General features: G+C 41.2%; 1 protein-coding gene across 2 annotated transcripts in view; it reads right to left on the reverse strand.

The window, feature by feature from the left end:
• EPC2 (enhancer of polycomb homolog 2) overlaps nt 1-8896 on the reverse strand; it is a 121742-nt gene extending 112846 nt beyond the window's left edge. For both annotated transcript variants that reach the window (XM_049616146.1, XM_049616145.1), the window contains exon 1: nt 8445-8896. In XM_049616146.1, the coding sequence (XP_049472103.1) occupies nt 8445-8597 (153 nt within the window). In that variant the 5' untranslated portion in view covers nt 8598-8896. The remainder of the gene's footprint in view (nt 1-8444) is intronic.
• Between the last annotated feature and the right edge of the window lie 4939 nt (nt 8897-13835).

Here is a 13835-nt window from a genome sequence, read left to right on the forward strand (position 1 = left end):
ATTCTACTTCACAAATGAGGAAACTAAGGGCCAGGAAAGTTAAATAACTTCTTTGAGGTCACACAAAATGCATCCCTTACTATTTGGAAAATTAGTATGAAGGGTATGCTTTCTTTAAAAAGATTCTGGAGACTTCTTTTATAGTCCTTAATTTAAATTTCATTTAAAAAATGCAATACACATCCTACCATTATATTGTGAAATATGTAAAATATCGTTATCCCATTTAAACACCTTACAAACGTAACGTCTGTAAAAATACCCTAAGTATCCAAATTCACCTTGGATCAAACTATGGATTAAAACAATTTAATTAACAATTTAACTTCATAACTTTTGGTCATAATGTTATATACACACCAGCAGTAAATGTCTAAAGGGCAGCTTCTGCCTAAGCCTCATTCTCAGGAGAGTAGCCCTAACAGCACTTGTGTACTAACCTCCCCTGTCAGACTGTCAGACTTATAGGTACACAGACACCTGATTCAAGCCAAACCAATAATGACCAGGATCTGTGATTCTGAAACAAAAGAAACATAACAATGATGATAACAGCTAATATTTATTGACTGCTTACTGAATGCCACAAACTGTCCCAAGCACACAATTCATGCTCTCAACAACCCATGAGATTTTATAGATGAACTCAAAACCATTCAGTCTGGCTCAAAGAAGAAGATATGCACTTCACCACAACACTATACTACTACCTCTCAAATGACTGGGAATTGTTAGAGTTTAGTGATATTAATGTCACTTGCTGCTAAAAAGCCCATAGCTGCCCTGGTTCCTGGCATTCTCAAGCCTTGACCATTCAAGCCTTCTTTGGGGTCTTCAAGGCAACACCTAGGAATCTTAAAGAAACCAGATTTGGTTTCTGTTACTTGAAATCAACCTAATGATCCTACCTGCTAAACATTTTTAGGCCTCGTTTTTAGAGATCTGATACTGATGAAATAAATCTAAACTTACCCCACAGATAAATCATTCCTTAAAAGTTTGTGTTAAAGAAATGTGTTTACCAAAAAAAAGTAAATAAAATAAAAAAATTAAAAAAAAAAAAAGAAATGTGTTTACAAAAGGCATTCACCTTAAGGCTTCTTTCATATCATTCCCCGAGGCAAAAATTTTTAATGACTCTTCCATGGTAGTACAGAATAATAAATGACAGAACAATGAAAATGTAATAAACTTTAGGTATCATCTAGTTCTCAACCCACTCATTTTACAGATGAAGCAGTACAGTGGTAAAGGTCAGAGCTCTAGACTCAATCACTCACAGGATTTGAGTTCAAATACTGGCTTTACTATGTTCTAGTCCAAGTAGGAGTGAACTTCGGCAAGATACTTAATCTCCAAAGCCTGCTTCGTCTTCTAGAAAAGACATAATAGCACCTACTATACATCCTGTCGTTATAATGAGTCGTAAACCACCTACTGAGTTTAACAAAGTGCCTGGCATGTACTCAACACACTCAGTAACGCACAATAAATGGTAGCTGTGATGGTAGTGATGAATGACCTGAGACTCAGAGAAGGTAGGCAACTTTCCCAGATCATTTGGCCACTAAAGAACAGAAACAAAACTAGAAAGAGACTTCACACTTGCAAGTCAGTGCTCTTTTTTCTACACCATTCTACAAACCCCTGGGCTAACATTTGAAACTATCTGTCATCTGGTATAATTGTACCCCTTTTGCAGCTGTATCTCCACCTCAACTTCTATTCATTGATTCACCAAATATTTAGTAAGTGCCTTCTTTGTTACAAACAGTTTCTAGTGTTGAAGATATAGCACAGAACAAAGTAAGGAGAAGAAGTAAAAGCCATCTGTAAGTCCAAAAAAAACAAAGAGAAAGAGCTAAGAGAATGGCGTGCTCAGAAATGATGCAGTACTACCCTCCTGAAATCTCTATCAGCAGGGGATGATGGATTGAAAAGGGCAGATAAAATACATGCAAAATGGAAGAAACTTCCTTTACTTTACTTAACATCCACAGAAATTGCTGTAAACATTCCTGGATTCTGGGTGCCCAGGTGGCTCAGTCGGTTAAGCGTCCAACTTCCACTCAAGTCATGATCTTGTGGTTCACGAGTTCAAGCCCACGTCAGGCTCTGTGACAGCTCGGAGCCTGGAGCCTGCTTCAGATTCTGTGTCTCCCTCCCTCTCTGCCCCTCCCCAGTTCGCACTCTGTTTCTCTCCCCCTCAAAAATAAATAAAAACATTTAAAAAATTTTTTTAATAAAAAAAATAAACATTCCTGGATTCAAGTATTTGCTTCAACACACACCATACAATCAAACCTGAAAGTCCAACTTGTTAAATCTCTCTCCAATCCCTCTATACATTCTAGTAACAGTTTTCTCTAATTCTTAACTATACTAAAATTTAACTATTTCTAATGCTCTTTGTCAGATCAACTTAACCTGGTAGTTTCTGCTAACTTTCCAGATATGTTTTTGACCTCAATGACTCATTTACATTTCCCGAAGTCAAGTTCTGTATCATATTCTTCTTTTAATTTTAATCCTAGCAACACTCAGCACACAGCCTTACAAATACCCTTATCCATGGTTACCCCTTCAAAAGTTTCCTGATGTCATATTTAGATAACACCTGGCACTCAGATGATAACTGGCTAGTATATGCTTTTGTTGAAAGAATAAATGCTCAGTGTTTTCACAATATCAATTTACGAAATTTTATTTTATACCCTCTCTAGAACTCCTCTATAATGAAACATGAAATGTATTAGTGCCAAAAATAACTCTGAAATGTAAGAAACACTGAATATATCCTACTCTCACTGTTGCTTAAAATATTAAGAGGATATCAAAATTAGGCAACTAAAGGAGAAATGGCAATTCAAATCAGTCATGATCTTTTTCTTTAAACATAAGCAGAACTGGACACCTGGGTGGTTTAGTCAGTTAAGCGTCTGACTTCAGCTCAGGTCATGATGTCGCAGTTCAAGAGTTCGAGCCCCGCGTCAGGCTCTGTGCTGACAGCTCAGAGCCTGGAGCTGTCTTCAGATTCTGTGTCTCCCTCTTTCTGCCCTTCCCCTGCTCATACTCGGTCTCTCTCTCAAAAATAAATAAAACATTTTTAAAAACTGAAAATAAGCAGAATCATATGCTTCATAGAAATTTTGGTTCACTCTAATACAAAAAGGTATCTTATACAAATCTACATATACCTATGAGAAGGGTAATTAACACAAAATAAAAATATTGCAGCCATACCTATGTGTTCAAAATTGTGTATTTAAAGGGGCCTCTGACTCAAGAGGGAAAAAATATATACATTTAGTATTTAGGTACATGTTGTATCAAAGTAAGAAACCAAAAAGAATTCCAAGAATAATTTCCCAAAATCTGCTAATGAATTACACACACACGCATGCACGCACACACAGTGTTTCATAAAAACATAGATCTTAGTATAGAAAGAAAAAAAAAAGAGGCTCATTCAACACTTAACCAACATTTAGCAAACATATATTATGTTCCAGGCACAGTTTCAGATACTCGGAATACATTAATGAACAAAATATGCAAAGATCCTTGTCCTTACATAGATTATATTCTATTAGAATAAAATCTAAACAATAAAAAATAATAGTTTCCCACAAATTTCTTACATGCTTATGGTAACGTAAACATTCAGATAAACATAATGGTACCACTACAGAGAAGCAAAGTAAATAAACTTCTAAGAAAAAAAGGAAAAAGAAACAGAAAATCTGAAAAGCCAAAAGCAAAAATCATACACAATTAAGTGATGAAAAACTACAGTTAGCAATTTACTTATTTGTTTTAATAATTTATTGTTTTTAATGTTTATTTACTTGAGACACACACACACACACACACACACACAGGCCCCAGGGATGGGCAGAGAGAGAGAGACACATACAGAATCCGAAGCAGGCTCCAGGCTCTGAGCTGTCAGCACAGAGCCCGATGCGGGGCTCAAACTCTTGAACTGCAAGATCATGACCTGGGCTGAAGTCGGACACTCAACCGACTGAGTCACCCAGGCGCCCCTAGTTAGTAATTTAATATTCCAATCAAATCAATGTCATCTTTCAAAGTTCCCCAATTACAAAAAGTAAAACAATGTTTACAAAACCTGTAATGAACTTAACAGTTCAGAAGCTAATTTGGGATTCTGTAAGAAGTCAACATGAATCACAGTGGTTATAAGAATGGGTTTTGTGATATTAAAACCAAGGGCATGAATTATAGCCCTGCCAGTTACTAACAGTGAGACCCACAGTTTTTTCATCCATAAAACAGAAACAATAATACTACATAGGCTGTTGTTACAAAGATTCAATGAAAACCAAAAACAGGAAGCAATTCAAATATCCAGATGGATGGATGAATATATTACAACAATCCACTAGAATACTGTTCAGTAATAAAAAGGAATGGACTGATACATGTAACAAGGATGAATCGTTAAAGCATCATGCTGAGCAAAAGAAGCCTGACATGAAAGAGTATGTGAAATCCATTTAAATGTAATTCTAGAAAAAACAATACTAAAATCTATAGGGAAAGAAAACAAATCAGTAATTGCTTAGAACTACTGGTGTAGATGGACTGACTTGCAAAGGAGCACAAGGGAATTTTTTCGGTGTTTGAAATGTTGCTTTATCCTGATTGTGGTGGCATTTCCTTGTGTGTACATGTTTGTCAAAACTCATAAACTCTATGCTTTAAATGAGCACATTTTATTGCATATAAATAACTCAAAAAAGTTAATTTTAAAAAGGATTAAATGAACTAATCGTATGTAAAGTTATTAACATAGTATCTGGGACACAAGTAGTAGTCGAAAAATGGTTCAGTACTGTATTATCAAAAAACATCAACTATCTCTATACAACACTCAAGGGGTGTTGTGATGATCACCTGATCATTCTGGTTTAGATTCTAAATAAACACAAGTTAACAGTATTTGACCTAAATCAAGTGTCACGTAGAGCACTATAGAGACCAAGTTTAGGAGGATGCCTACTGGCAGACCTTAGGCAAAAGACAAGGAAAAAATAAGGAAAGGGAACAAAAGAAGATGCCTACATGTCCAAAAGAAAAGAAAGAGCTAAGAGAATGATGAGAGTGCTACCAATGTCAAAGAATGCCTAGATTATCTCATCTAAGTATTATCAAAATATAACTCAAAACTGAGTCAATGACTATATAAACAAAGTCTAATAATAATCCAATAGACACAGTTTTTAATTTTACCGGGGCGGGGTGGGGGCGGAGTGAGAATGGAGGTTAAGATTCATGAAGGTGGTTCAAGTGAAGTCAAAAGATTCTGTCAATCAAGCAGGAAAGGAGTCATATTGTGGATAGTTTAGAAATGCAAAGCAACAATTATAAATCCACAAGCCAAGGTTGTTATTTTTTTTTACAAGTCTATATAATTTAAAAAATACTTACAAAAGTAACTAGAACATGTTGGTAATGGAAGTTGAATTGAAATACAACTCAGGGGCGCCTGGGTGGCTCAGTCGGTTAAGGGTCTGACTCCTGATTTCAGCTCAGGTCATGATCTCATGGTTGTGAGTATAAGCCTGCTTGAGATTCTGTCTCCCTCTCTCTGTGCCTCCCCTGCTTGCGTGAATGCCCTCTCTCTCTCAAAATAAACGTACATTAAAAAAAAAAAGAAATACAACTCAAATGAAACACATTTATGAAATTTATATTTTACTGCTGCTTAGAACTGCTTTTCAAGGCAGAACAGTTTTTTAATTTTATTTCGAGAGGGAGTGCACATGAGCGAGAAAAGGGCAGAGAGAGAGAGAGGGAGAGAGAGAGGGAGACAGAGAAACTGTCAGAGCAGAGCCCGACTTAGGGCTTGATCCCACAAACCATGAGATCATGACCTGAGCCGAAATCAAGCGGAAGCTTAACTGACTGAGCCACCCAGGTGCTGAAGGCAGAACATTTTTTTAAAATGAACAAATAATTCTGCTTAATAACAGAAGTCCTGTAAACAGGACCAGAAGAACTGAATCGACTGTCACTCATGTAAGCACAAGTCTTCTTACACGTTAATTTAAAAAAGAGGAAAGAAAAAACGAACACCCCAACTGTACATTCTGGGAAGCAAAAGATAGTTATAAATCTTAACTGTCAGGGTTTGTTCAGTTTTGTTTTGATTATAAGTACCACCACTTGTAACATTAAAGAGGCAGAAAGGACCAAAGAGTCAGAAGTCCTGGGTTTCAACTCTAGTTCCACCATAAATTGGATTTCTTCTTCCCTGGAAGTGGGCAACTGAAGCAGGCTACTGAAAATAATCCAATATAATCTGATTTCCAATCTCCAGATTGAAAATCACAACTGTTACTGAAAAAGTTAACAGTAAAAGGGTTAAATTATTTGTTTTTAATACATCATTAAAAAAATAACTAAACTGCAAGTTTTCTTCCTAAATTCAGGTAAAATACCAAGACATATGTGGCAAACTAAGGACCAAAAGCTGTAAGTATATTGCTGCTCAGTTCACAAAAAGTAACTTATCTTTCAGGTTAATTGTTCATTCTAGAACAAGCTTCTTGATTTTAGTCCTTCTCAAACCCAAATAACTGGATCCAAGTAATTACATCACTACTGATACTTGAAGACTCATAAGCTACTTCTCCTCTTGGGTCAAATCCCATACAATAATATTAACAAAAATTTAACTTTGTGGAATACAAAGTTGTGTTTTTTAAAGTCCAATTCAATTCTTTTTTTTTTCTTTTTCTTTTTTTCTTTTTTTTTTTTTTAACGTTTATTTATTTTTGAGACAGAGAGAGACAGAGCATGAACAGGGGAGGAGCAGAGAGAGAGGGAGACACAGAATCTGAAACAGGCTCCAGGCTCTGAGCTGTCAGCACAGAGCCCGACGCGGGGCTCGAACTCACTGACCGTGAGATCATGACCTGAGCCGAAGTCGGATGCCTAACCGACCAAGCCACCCAGGCGCCCCTCCAATTCAATTCTTGTACATACTATAACTTTATTTTAATTATCGTTCCCATGGAAAATTGAGCTGCTAGAAATAAACTTCATTTTTAAAACAAAAAGAATATTCTCATATGACTTAGATCTAAATCTACAGCAAATGTTGGGTTTTCATCTTATTTTTTGAAAAGCTGAATACTTAATGTTCATCCCGATACCGTTGCCATATTCATTTTCTCCTGAAAGTGTAAGACTTTCAAGTAATCAAAGACCAAAGAAAAATGTGATTAAATCACAGCAGAAAGTAGTAATAACAGGGTAATATAATGAGGTCAGAACTGGAGCAGCCAATCAAAGGCATAAAAGCATTTCCTGCAATATTAATAGTCAAAAGAGAAAACCAATCACAGAAACCTCGAGCCTTCTTCTGACAGTCACAGAAGCAAGAGAACCAATCCACGCACACCCAGGGTTGACAATAAGGCGGGACCGCAGGTTCATTGAAGAAATCCTTGAGGGTGCAGTTACTATGAACTTCGCACGCAAGTTAACACCACTCCAGAGTCATAAACACAGTCAAGCCAGACAAAATTCAACAGTATGCCAAATTCCATCAGGGAGAAAAGCAGAATCTTTGCAGAAACCGTCGTGTTATCAAAAATGCAACCGTCAATTTGGATGCATTAAATCCTCAACTTCCAAAAGACCACCCTCTATGATGACAATTCCCGGGGACGCGGCGCGGGGACAGGGCAGCGCCAGTGGCTCGTAGGTGAACATCCCTGTTTGCTTTCTAACGCTGTGTGCCGAACCGGTGCCGTCCCGGCTAGGTGGGCAGCGCCGTCCCTCTCGCCGCCGCGGAGCTAGCCGGTCAACGGCTCTCTACCGCTACACCCCGCTGGGTAGTCGCGGCTCCCGCCCTCCCCCGCCGCAGTGCTGCACCACCTCATCCCGCTGCACCACCGCCGGCAGGGGAGCCGGGATTACCTTGCTAGGAGGAAGGTGTTTGTTATGAACGCGCTTTACTTTCCACAAGTCATTTCAACGAGAACCCAATGCAAAACTAAATTTGAAAGTGGGAGGAGAAAACCTTTCCTAGCCAAAAGATCCCTCGCCCATTAATTAACCCCGTGCCGGAGGAAGGTTCGGAGTGGAAGGTAAACAGAGGCCGTACGCCAAGTGCGGCCAGAACATCCCCTGCGCCATTCCCGGCCGCCGCTTACGGCAAGGCCCCCTTACGGCAGCGTAAGCGGCGCTGCGAGCTAATCACAACACTGGGACGCAACAACATGGCGGCCGCGGGCGGGCGCTGCGCCGGCCGAGAGGGTTTACGCTACTCCGCCGGCGTAGGGTCCCATGCGTTGGAGCGGCAGCGGCGCCCTCCAGCGAGCGTAAAGCGCTCTGTGAATGGCGAGGCCCGACTGACAAAGGGGAGGGGGGAGGAGGGAAGGGGGGGTAATAAACACTCGAGTCCCTACCGATTCCTCCTCCTTCTCCATCCCGGTGGGCATCTGGGGCACGGCCCGGTTGATGGAGACGCAGTCGTTGAGATCAGGCATGTCCTTGCCGCGGTAGATAGGCAGCGGTTTGGCGGCGTCCAGCGCCCGCGCTCGGAAGGAGAGTTTACTCATTGTCTCCCCGCCTTACAGGAACAGCCCGGGCGGCGGCGGCGGGGCGGGCGGGGAGGGGGGGAGGACTCCCGCCGCCTCCTCCACCTCCTTCCTCAGTGCAGCGCGGCCGGCCCGCTCCTCCTCCTCCTCCTCACTGCCCCCGGCCACAGCATGGGCGCCCACCCCGCCCGAAAACAGACCCCCGCCGCCCGCGGCCGCTTCCACACACTAGATCCGCCGCTCGCCCGCCCGATCCGCTCCCTGCGCCATGGCCAACATGGCGGACATTACCACAGCGGCGGCGAGCGATCCCGGCAGCCCGCGCGAGAGCGCGCCCCCGCCGCGGGGACGCGCCTCGCCCTCTCCCTCCCTCCCTCCTTCCTCTCCCTTCCCCTCCCTCGCCTGCCCACCCACTCTCTCCGCGGCGCTGCCGGCCCGCGGGAGCGTGCTCAGCCTCGGGCCGCTCAGGGGAGAGGGGGCGGCGGTGGCCCTCGGCTCGTTGGTCCGCGTCTCGCCGTGTGGCAGGTGCCAGGTGCGCAAGTTAACCCGCGCCCCCGAGCGTGCACCTCTGCCTCCGCGGCCCCGACACCCCGCTCGCAGAGTGCCCCGAGGGAAAGCGCCGGGCAAAGCACGGCCGCGCGGAGCAGCGCGTGTCTGCAGAAGTCCGTGAGCGGGAAAGGAAGATGTCAACCAGTGCACAACAGCCACCAGCGAGCCTGTACTTAGCGCTGTCTCCACCGCGCCCCGAACGCCAGCTAATTCGCACATCCCCGTGAGGTGCGAAAGGTCCACTCCGTCTGCCCACTCAGAGCGGCGCAGATCTGCGGAGTCCCGCCCGCCCCGAAAACGGTCAAGCAGCCCCTCCACCCTGTATCCTCTATTCAGTACCTGCCCGAAAGAGCTCTCCGTGGTAATACATCCTCGCTCATCCTTCGCGGGGAGGATGCTAATGGCAGCAGTGAGGGTTAATGTTTGAGGCTGCCAAATGCAACAAGTGCCCTTGAACCTGTCACCCAAACTTATTAGAGTTGTTTAGTGGATGGTAGATATTATTCTGATTTCAAAAACAGAGTTCTTAAGAGTTAAACTTACGAAAGTTAATCAAGGCAGCACACGTTTCCGAAGTGGCAGATGTGTGTGAAATACTGGGTATTATGGAAGACGCAAAGAAGTTTGAAATAAAGTTCCAACCCTCAGAGATCTTTCACGTTAATGAGATGATAGGTTGGTTGGAAAGATGAGTAACAGTAAGAGATGTAAATAGTTGAAGAACTGGGCAAAAAGTAATATAAATGATGGGAAAAAAATTAAAAGTGTAAATACTTTACACAGGAGATGACACAAGGCAGTAGGACATGATTAGTTGCCAAGTGAGTTGCACAGGCAACAATGGCTATAAGAGAGCAGAGAAAGGAGACACATTACTTTAGCTTGAACTGGGTAGAGAATGTTCTAAAGAGGAAGGGAAATGAAGTTGACACAAATTAAGTAAGTACCAAGACTATTGTTGACATCAATCTTGGTTAGCCAAGAGTTCCTTGGTTAGTCTTTTAAGCATTACAGCTTTCTTACAAAATCCCTAGGAAGACTAACACATTTTACTATTTTCTAATAACTGATAAATATTCTATCTAGCTCAGAGAAAAGTAGGTGGTTGGCTGAAGACTAGAAGTGAAAAAATTGATTTCTACAGTCATTTCTATATGGCATCAAAATTCTTCCTCCATCATTTCCCCCTCATCTACTTGTTCCCCTCTTCCTTTTTCCTCTTCTTCCTCTTCTCATTTCTCACCACATTCCCCTTTGAGGCAAAATGGTAGATATGGACTTTGTGGCACAGTCTAACACATTTGACCCAGCAAGACCTCAAGCAGTATTTAGCAAGGGTTAAGTGTTTTCCATCCACTTTGTTGTTGGAAACAATGGAGATGTTATGACTCACTTCTTGTAAGCAGTACTATTCTCAAGCTTATGGGCATGTCCTGCTCTAGGTACTACCCTCTGGAGCAGTTCTAGTTCTCTGCAAAGAACACGATCTTATTGGTAGTGGTCAACACTGGATTCAAGTGTAAAAGGGGTAGAGGGAGCCATGGTTGAAGAAATGAGTCATCCAGGGTTTTTATCTGGGTGCCTAGCACTTCTCAGATTCAGAAAAGATAACTTTTCCCCCCTATATATTGTTATTCTCTTCCTCTTTTTTTAATGTTTATTTATTTTGAGAGACAAAAAGAGTGCGAGTAGGGAAGAGCCAACGTTTTTCGAGTTTCCTTTTTTACAAGTCTATATAATTTAAAAAATACTTAGAAAAATAACTAGAACATGTTGTTTATAATGGAAGCTGAAATACAACTCAAATGAAACATAAAACATTCATGAAATTTATATTTTACTGCTGCTTAGAACTGTTTATCAAGGCAGAACATTTTTAAATTTTCTTTTAAGTTTATATTTATTTTGAGAGAGAATGTGCATGTGCAAGTGAGGGCAGAGAGAGGGAGAAAGAGAATCCCAAACAGGCTCTGTGCTGTCAGCGCCGAGTCTGACGCGGGGCTCCATCCCACGAACCTGACATCATGACCTGAGCCAAAATCAAGAGTCAGAGGCTTAACCGTCTGAGCCACCCAGGTGCTCCGTTACTCTCTTTCAAGAAAGGAAATATTGAGTATCTATTATATACCAGGCACTACAGTAGTACTTTAAAAAGTACATTATCTCAATTAATTGAATTCCACTTTGTTCTCATTATAACCCTATGGAGAAATGTCAGAATTTTACTAATAAGGAAACAGGCTCAGACAGATAATTTGCTGAGTTTCAACACTAATTATTCACATAACTGGGTTCAAATCCAGGTCTAGCCTGAGTCCAAAACTCTTGTTTTCTCATCAGTGCCACCCTGCTATCGAAGCTCTTCAGTTTACTGATCATTCAACATTCTAAAGTTGCTCTTCCAAAGTCCTGAGACCTCCCAACCAGTGTCTAATACAGTCATAACCCAAAGCCTAAAAGATGCAGTAGCCTTGAGGAGAGCAGGAACAACATCTGCCCCGTTAATCACTGTATCTCTAGTTCTGTGCCTCACATATAGCAGGTCCCTAATATATACATGTAGACTGATATTCCCTGAAGAAATTTACTGATACTGACCCCGATCCATTCCAGCTTGGAGTTCACATACCCTATTGGCCTGTCATTTGACCTAGCCATTGCTGACAATATTTGCTCTTATTATGGCCTACCCTGAATTTTAGAAACAATTAAAGCAGTTCAAAGAAATTCTTTTGAAACCTGAAATTCTATTACAGTAACAGATTTTTGCTGTAGTTATTGTTTTATTCTTCTTTTTCATTGACCATGTAACAGATTTCTTCCCCAAATCTTCACTATCTTCTTGCCCTGTAGTCAATGACTATAGAGCTGGTAATAAAATAGTTTGAGGTTGAAAACACAATATTCTTTTCGAGTGAGACACAGCCTGTGTATTCTTGGCTTCCACTTCAGTACCCAAATCAGAACGCCTCTGTTTCATATTTGGAAAGTAACTTTTATTTGAATACAAATATTATTTTTCATAAAGTTTGTTTCTTTTTAAAAATGTTTTAATGTTTTATTTATTCTTGAGAGAGAGCATGAGCAAGGGAGGGGCAGAGCGAGAGAGGGGCACAGAATCTGAAGGAGGCTCCAGGCTCTGAGCTGTCAGCACAGAGCCCGACGCATGCCTTGAACCCACAAACCATGAGATCATGACCTGAGCTGAAGTCAGACACGCAACCACCCAGGAGCTCCTCATAAAGTTTATTTCTAATCTCTTTGTTAAATGCCTATATACTTGTTAGAGCTAAAAACAGAAAATATCTTTCCAACTTCTGAGGTAGATCCTGTTATAAAATTTTTTGTCAAAACTTGTTTCAAATGATTGTGCTGCCTAATAGCCTATTTTAATTTCCACATACAATGCACTGAGTACAGTTATTCTCTAATCAGTCCACTTCAAATATGCTTTGGACCAATTCCAAATGGCATGCATTTAGCCAAGCAAGTGTAATATATACACACCCAAGAATTAGAAATAGTTTTAAAACTACTGTCTAAATGTAGCCTAGATTAGCATAAAGTTCAAATAGCTGTTAAGTATTGGGATTATATTCCAATTTCCATTTCCCTGCACTGCAATCAGGGCAGGCAGCTTCCAGATAATGAACAAATTACTTTTTGAAAGAAACCTTAAAACTAGTAAACACAGTTGCTATTCAACTATTTCAGAGTTTTGTAAATGTCACGTTCTTTCTAATTGGCTCCCTATTTCTGAAAACCCAATTGAGAGTTAATTGGGTTGGTATGTGAACTGCATCCCTCCCCTCCGCTTATGTTCCAGGAATGAGCCCAGTACCAATAAAGCTTCGTTGTTTTCCATATGTAATCTGAATGTGGGGTCTGCACTCATTACAATCAACTGGAATCAGTGCCTTTGACTGAATCTTTGAGACAACAGGGATGGAGACTGCACTCAGAGGTGACAGGCCAAATATCTACTTCCACCTTTATATTCGCCACAGTGAGAAAACAAGATGCTAAATAAAAATTTGTGCCTGTAGCTCACTCAGCGGCATTGCTCCTCTCAGACCTGGTTGGAATCACAGGGTGCCACCTTGTGTATAAGCTGATGATTTACTTCCCAGTTCCACAAAGGATCCAGATAGACTCAAAAATAATCAGTGCAAAAGCTCTCTATTTTATTAGTCAAGGAAAAATGAAACAGGTGTGGTTAGAGGAAACAGATTTGAAAACATACAACTCCAGGGGGTCCATGACACTCCGTTTTGAATCACACAAACGGTCTATCCCATTTCTTGCCCCACCCTGACCAGAAAGCACACTCAATGCCGCACACAGGGAATAGATTGCTGCTCTCCACTCGAGCTCTTTGATGGGGATACCAGAAATTAGTAAAGTTCTTGTGACAAAGCTAATGAATCCACTAAGACAACTATTTGTGTTCAAACAGTAAGCAAGCTCCATGGATTTAATTTCGGGACTTTTGATTTCTGAGAGGAACTAGGTTCTATCGATGTGATGAATATGATCCTCCTTATTTTTTAAAAAGTGCTGAGTTTGAAACAGGGAAACACAATTGATGGAGCAAGGCCATGGGTGGTAAAATAGGATCCTTTCCAATTCAGCTACCTTGCCCTCGAGAAATTCCACACTTCGCTAAATTCAGTATAGCTGCCATTCAGCTGAAACCACCATTACATTTAT

Source organism: Panthera uncia (assembly GCF_023721935.1).
Source record: "Panthera uncia isolate 11264 chromosome C1 unlocalized genomic scaffold, Puncia_PCG_1.0 HiC_scaffold_3, whole genome shotgun sequence".
Taxonomy (NCBI): Eukaryota; Metazoa; Chordata; class Mammalia; order Carnivora; family Felidae; genus Panthera; species Panthera uncia.